The sequence below is a fragment of the Macaca mulatta genome, chromosome 1 (genome assembly GCF_049350105.2).
Source record: "Macaca mulatta isolate MMU2019108-1 chromosome 1, T2T-MMU8v2.0, whole genome shotgun sequence".
In the NCBI taxonomy this organism is placed as follows: Eukaryota; Metazoa; Chordata; class Mammalia; order Primates; family Cercopithecidae; genus Macaca; species Macaca mulatta.
The window spans coordinates 140,616,449-140,623,994 of NC_133406.1; the positions used below are offsets into that span (position 1 = coordinate 140,616,449).

Sequence of the window (7,546 nt, forward strand, 5' to 3'; positions counted from 1 at the left end):
ATTCCTTTGTCTACCCTATCTTGTTTGTTCTAACAAATAGCGACAAAACAAAACAAAACCAGGATAAACAACAAACACAAAACAAACCCCTGAATAATCAAGGGGTGATGGTAAACTTGGCCAGGTCTTCAGTGAAGAAAAATCTGTCAGTAGGCCAGACAATCATTAGCTTTCACCCTTTCTCAGCTTGATTGTATTTGTTCATTCATTCATTCACCCACTCAGGACGGTTTTTTTTGTTTTGTTTTGTTTTGGTGCTCCAGCTAGTGTTGAGCTCTTTGTTGAGGGAACTGTGAAAGATGCAAGGATGTCTTTGTCTTGAGAATTCCTGGCTGGAGGGAAGAAGCTATGTAAAGAAGTGGGATGGGGAGGAAGGCAGAGGCAAAAAGGGCCTGAACTATTAGGTGTTCTGAAAACTCACTTTGATTCTGTTCCAACCCTCTTAAAACAATAACAAATGCTTCTGAAATGACACCACAATCTCTTCTTGCCCACTTCTATTCCTTGCAAACTGGGGAAAGTGGGAGGAAACTGCAGAGGTGGAGAACTGCTTCAGGTTAGAAAATGTGGTTAAGCAAAGCAGAACCTCCATAGTTTCTTCTCTTGACTCCACTTCAAACTGTATTCACAAGCGTGAACAACAGAAATCTGAGGAAGTTCTTTTCCTTTTTTCTTTTCTTTTTTCTTTCCTTTCCTTTTCTCTTTTCCGTCTTTTCCCTTCCCTTCCCCTTCCCCTTCCCTTCCCTTTCCTTTCCTGATGGAGTCTCACTCTGTTACCGAGGCTGGCATGCAGTGACGCAATCATGGCTCACCGCAACCTCTGCCTCCCAGGTTCAAGTGATTCTCGTGCCTCAGCCTCCCAAGTAGCTGGGATTACAGGCATGGACCACCATGCCCAGCTAATTTTTGTATTTTTAGTAGAGACTGGGTTTCAGCATGTTGGCCAGGCTGGTTTTATACTCCTGGCCTTAAGTGATCTGTCCGCCTCAACCTCCCAAAGTGCTGGGATTATAGACATGAGCCACCGTGCCCAGCCAGAAATCTAAGGAAGTCCTGAACAGGGGTCAGGGGTGTGATTTTGATGTTTATAAAAATTTATCATGATGGTCAGAGAATCCGATAAGCAGAAGAATGGATTCAAGTTCCAACATTTGACTAATTCCTTAGCTTTTCTTGGCCTTGGCTTTCTACTACAAAACGGGAATGATAACATATGCTTTTGAAAATACTCATAGGACTAATTAGACAAATGAGATAAAATGGATGTGAAAGTTTTATTTTTCATAGCCTAAATGCTATGTAAGAATAGGCACTGTTATTATTGTTAGAAATCTCACAATTCTTTTTCTTAGATGTCCATTTTATTCCACAGTTGTTAGCATATTTGATTAATAATAGCTGTTGTAGCCCACTTTGCTGTGTTACATCATCCTGTGTCAATCACTGATACATTTAATAGGTTGAAAACTTGATGCTTAGGACAGAAGAATCTAGTTTTAAGTTCCATTCAGAACTTCTGAGGATAACCTAGCTGTGTGTCTTAAGTGGCTTGACTGAATCCTCTCAGTCCCTGGGATTTTATGTAAAAACTATAATTACAGATCTCACTCAAACTGCTTTGATGATGTTTTAGGAAAATGTGCATGCCACAGGGTTCTGGGTAAGGGAACTTCTTAAGCAGTAAATGTTCATGGAGTCTCTTCCCAAAATGACATTACTATCATTTAAATAAATTAAAATATTCTTATTTCATTTTAAGAGAGGGTAGGTAGTTGGAGACTGTAGATTAAAAAGTGGAAGTCCTATTGCAGTTTTAGCATTGAACTATGTTACATTTGTTTATACTCTGGTTAGTCTTAGATGCTTATTCTCTAATTTGTTTTAATCATAGTTTTCTAAAGAAGCAGCTTTTCCTTTCAACCATCCAGTAATGTTCAGAAAGTTCATGGGGATCTTTGTCAGTAGAGGATTTAGCAAAGTAGCATTATCATTCTGTTGCACAGTGGAAAAACCTTCCCTAGTTATCAAAAAGCAGTTTCCTTAATGAGCTATCAAAATTATTATACCTCATCACATGGTCTCCTTTATGGGTGGGCTATTATGTTTGGCAAAGAAGTGTGGCATACCACATTTGTTTGAAGAAACCTTTCGCCTCTGGAAGAAACATATAATCTTGGTACAGCACTGTGGAAAATTGTGCTGAGGTTACATTGTTGACTATTGTGGCATGGGACTTTTTTATTTAGAAGATTGCTACATCTTCATGTACCATCTTCATGTGAATTTCTTTGGAAGCTCATGACAAATTAGAAGTTGTTCCTCTAACTATGTCTTCATCATGAGATATGTTGGTTAACAATGGGGCATTATACATTCTTTGGCCACTGGTACTTTAAGAATTCCTTAGAACTCTAAATAATACAATGATCCAAACACATGTTAAGGTATGCCTTTGTTAAAGACCCAGGCTAGTTTACACTTGTTTTTACTCTCTCACTGATTCAGATAGAGCGAATAAGGAAAAATATATATGGCCAGTCTGGAATACAGAAGCAGGGCTGACTTCTTGGGTTTGTGACCTGTGAAGTCACCCAGGGCATCATGCTCAGAAGGGCCTAGCACTTAGATCAAAGCTCTGTTGTCACCGCCTTGAAAGTTTGAATACCTTTTGAACAAGGGCCACCACATTCCATTGTGTTTTTGGCCCCACAAATCACACGGCAGGTCTTGCTTTGGGCCACTGTCTTATTGACTGTTAGATGATCCCAGATATTGACAAAAAGGGAACAAGATGAGGTAGAGTGCTCGGAGACACTTGTAACAGGGAACATGTGCTAAAGAAGTAACTAGAACCCATCTGTGTTCATGTTATTGTTTTAATATTGGTCTCTGTACTGTGGAGATTTCTGTTTTATGTAAAGAACTCCATGCCTCTTAAATTCCTATATTTACAAATCAAGAAAAACTTATTTGGGTATTTGGGAGTGGAAAGCAGTAGGGAGTGGATCTGGGGAAATGTGAGAGTTTTTTTTTTTTTTTCCATCATGAGCGGCTTTGGCCAGCAAAATCTGGCTCTGCTGCTTAAATTCCAGTGTCAGGACTTTATATGGCTCCTTTCCAAATGGAGGCAGTCCTAAGCAGGTGCTTGTACTTGTGATTATTTTTATTGTCCAACTTTTGACAGAACTCACCCCTTCACGTCTAGGCTCAAACGTCACCCTCTTTGTGAAGCCCATCCTGACCACTCTATTTAAACTTACAACGCACTCCCATCCCCACTCCTCACACTCCAGATTCCCCTTATTTCACCTCTTTTCATTCAAATGCACAAGGTGTGGTGCATAGTAGGTGCCTAATAACCATTAATTGAATAGAGGCATGAGAGACTGTGTTGATAACACACATTCCTTACAATTAAAGGCAAGCCTGGATGAGAATAAAATGTCAGCTTTCTTCTTACTCTCTTTTCCTCAGTGGAGTCTGTTCTCTGAAAGTGGATTCTGGTTCTTAAACTTCCTCTGAGTTCATCCTTCAAATAGAACTGAGTCTCTGATCACAAGACAGTCTAAGATCTAGTTTTCCAGTTTGAGCATATTCATATTTGTAATGGTATTTTCCAATGTCACTGTAGGCATGGGGGTAAGAAAATGTATTAGCTGTGGAGGAGATGTCAAAAGTATACGGAATGTCACTCATTCTAAGGGAATCTTTGTGTTTTTGAGGAGAGATTCCCTGGGCCTTTTCATTGTTCTTCAGTGTGGCCCACGTTCACTTTCAGACACGAACTCTGCAGGGATAACTCTGTCAGTGGTACATTCAGTCCTTCATCTCATGCTTCTCGAGAATGCTGGAGTCATTGGTATCCTCAGTTCCAGTATTGTTAAAGGTGAATTTCAAATTACTAGTCTATTTCAAAATACTATTGAGTTCCAGTTAACTCTCCTTTTGTAGAAAGATCAACTATTTTTTAAAATGTGTACTGACTTGAAAAGGGCCTCAAGAGACATTTTAAAGATCAACATAATATTTAATTAACTTTAAGCAGCCCTGTTTTAAAATTATAGTTGAAAACTGAACTTCTAGGCAAAGGGGTACTTTGACCATTAATTTGGTAAGGGAAGAGTTGGTGCATGGATAAAGTAATAAGGAAGAACATGAAAGCAATTGTGTAAAATAGAATCTATGTTTGGTACACCCAAACTGAAGTACCTACCCTTGAACAATTGTTTCTGCATACTATCATAATTTTGCTCTTATTCTCTTTAAATCTTTGAGAAGACGTCTGACTAATCAAAAATTCAATTTACTGATCTGATATGAGAAATGAATGGCTTCACGATAGTTATTTAGTTTTCAATTTGAGAACCTAAGTATCTCATTTCAACTACTTAATGTGTTTAATTTTTTTTTTTTTTTTTTTTTTGAGAAAAAGAAAAAGACGGGCACTTGGATCTTGGTTCTGTCAAATTCTGGGTATATTTTTTCAATTTATTTTTTCAATTCTCTTTTCAATTTATTTTTTCAATTCTTTGCAGTGAACATAATGACTTTTTAGGCACTTGAAACCAGATAGAATAAATACAACTGTGAAGATTATTTTATTTTATAGCCAGTCATTGGAGAAACAAATTTTAATGTAAAAATCAAATAAATCCTATAGTGTAAAAGTTTTTTTTTTTTCTTCCAAAGTGAGGTCTATGTGTTGGTATGTCTGGGTGCATTGTTCTGATTTCATTCTTGAAGAATATAAAAAATTATTTCCAGTGTAGGTAAACAGGAGGAAAAAGCTAAAATGCAAAGATTCTCACTGAGTTTTAGTCTAGATTGGAGATTCTGAGGCTTCAGTACTTCCAAAAATGAAATAATTCTTGCAAACTCTCTGCATACTCTGTGATTTTGTTTTCCTAGGGGGGAAGAGACTAGCTGAGGTGGCTTCCTGGGCAAGGCAAGGGTGAGGGCGAGGAAAGCTGGCATGTCCCAGGGCGTCCAAGAGGGAGGAGACTGGATGTGCTGTTTCCATGGACACACCACTGCTCCACTTTTCCTCTAGGTGGTGACAAATGTGACTGGATTTAGCCTGGTGAGGTGTAGGCTGGTTTATGAGAAATTTGTTCCCATAAACTTTTTCCAGTTTTTTCCCTACAACCTTTATACAAGTAGATTACTTCCAAGCTAGAATTACTTTGTGATCTTACGTTGGAGATTTGTTTAATCCTTTCTAATGGGATATATTTAGGCTGATGGAATAATCCAAATATTTTTTTAATCATCAAAAAAGCATACATCTGTATATTCAGGAACCTACTTACTCTCTTGATGGCTTTTAAGACATTATGACCATTTTCTGTTTCTATTTGCAATTGGAACCTTCAGTGACTAAGATTCCTAGCCTTAGAAATAACTGTATACAGCCATATCTTTGGAAATGTGTGGTTTTGGTAAGAGTTATAAGGTGCACTGGAGGGAAAAAGGGCTCGAGCAAGGGTGTGCCCCAACTGAAAGAGGAAAATTCAGAACAAGGGTCTACTTGTCTATTTCAATTAGCTAATTAGGAGATATAAGCATTAGAAATAGTGGAGCTTGTGACCACACAACTCACGCAGTCTAATAAAGTAACCTTTAGACAACAGCTGTAATGTAACAGGCCCGTGCCAAAAACAACAGAGCAGAGCCGAGTTCCTGTCCCTTAAAGCAGGACAGCTGAGATGGTGTCTCAGTGTAACAACAAAAAAGAACAAAACAAAACAAACAACAATCCCGATCAAGGTTTTCTGAAGAGAGGAAAATGTAATAATTAGAAGCTAGACATTTAGCAAAGCATTGTTTTAAGGATAAGTAGCAACCTTATCAATAGACTTCTGGTGTCTTACTACTGGCTAAGAAGACATTTCAATTTACTGAATGTTTCTGGGTGAAACTGAGACATTGTATCAATTTAGTAAAAAATCTAAATTAGGATTAGCGTAATTAGCTATACAATGAAAATTTTAAGAACAACAACAACAAATCCCTGATCTAGCATCAGTTTTTAAAAAGTACTAATTTTTTTCCTATACCCAATGTCAGTGGCAGAAAACGCTGAGAAATTGGGATATTGCTTTATAAAGATCTTTTATTTCTTAAAACAATTACATCAAAAGTTGTAGCTAATGATAAATGATTGTGACACAGATTTTCAAGTTACTGCCAAACACAGGGCTTTATAAAATTAAAAAGAAAGCTGGATCATTTAAGAAAAGTAATTTATTTCTTGCTTTGACTTTTTCCCGGAACAAACATAAAAAATGTACGATTTTCCTTCTCGGTATTAACAAAATATTTTCCAAATCCACTGCATGCACTGCATTCCTTTATCAGGATCTTATTCAGTTTGTGACTCTGCTGGAAACTGATATCTTAGAATTAATCTGATACGTGCTTTTACCTACTTTTCTCTTGTTTAATGCTTAAATTACGTATACTAACATTCATTTTAATTATCTTAGGTTTTCTGGAACATGCTATCACACTACAAATACAAAGTTTCAGGTCATTTTTAAAATTTCTTTTTCTCTCTTTTAAAAAAATGCTAACTTTTTGATGCATTCATAGCTTAAAAAAGTTTCCAAGTTGGGGATCTGTGTTTTGATCTAAGACCAGTCAAATGAACGTTTAAGGAAAAACTACATTTCTAAGGTACACAGAGTGTGAAAGATAGTTAATCAGACTGCCTTAATAGCTTTTGATTGTTGTTTAAAACGTAGGCACAGCCTTTTTGAAAATCAAGAACATTTGCCCTGTACTCAGGTTCTGAAGCCCCAGAGTTACAGAGGGTCATAAGGGTTAAGAGAGAAACAGAGACGCGTCCATGAAGGCTGACAGTTCTGTTTTTCCACTTACAAGGGCTCAGCGACAGGGGCAGCCGGCCACGGTCTGCCTTCCTCTAAGCAACCACCTTCATGAGTTATAACTGTACGCAGACTTACTGTGATGGCCTGGAGTCTTCCCTTCACCAGCTCAGCTTCTTCCATTCTAGAAGTCAAGGACAGTCAGACGGGGAAGCAAGTCCAAAGCTACCATAAATCAAGGAGCCTCCTGGGGGAGAGGAGCGGGGGTGACAGAAGAGAAGCAGGGAGAAATCCGCTCTTTGCACCAGTGGAGAAATGGAGAAATTCCCGACTTGTCAGGAGCGTCTCCGAGCAGATGCACAGATCAGGCCAGACAGACACATGTAATGAGGGTGTGCTGGGGAGGCAGACGCTGAGGCTGCTGGCATGAGTTGACTGACAAGTTTGAACGGCAGCGGCACAAGCCCTTTTCCTTCAGGAGCTGCCAGCTCTTTGTTGTAATGTGCACAGTTAGCAAGGCACATTTTCTTATTAACTGTTCCTTACCCAATTCATTATTTTCCAGGAGTGGCACAGACAGCCAACACACTGAGTGTTTAATCAGCCTCTGCTCTAGCAACACACAGCCATCCCCGGATGTGTGGGTCTGTGTGTGTTTGTACAAAGCTCGTTTACCTGCTCTCTACCTCTAGAGAGAGAGCCTTACCTTGGCTGAGGCA

The 7,546-nt window shown here is 38.6% G+C and overlaps 1 protein-coding gene across 1 annotated transcript in view; it reads right to left on the minus strand.

Annotated features, from left to right (window-relative positions):
• The window catches only part of PALMD (palmdelphin), a 49,124-nt gene extending 41,909 nt beyond the window's left edge, over positions 1-7,215 (minus strand). The window contains exon 1 of the mRNA XM_001105954.5: positions 6,966-7,215. Coding sequence (XP_001105954.2) covers positions 6,966-7,010 — 45 coding nt within the window. The 5' untranslated portion in view covers positions 7,011-7,215. The remainder of the gene's footprint in view (positions 1-6,965) is intronic.
• Positions 7,216-7,546: the final 331 nt, after the last annotated feature.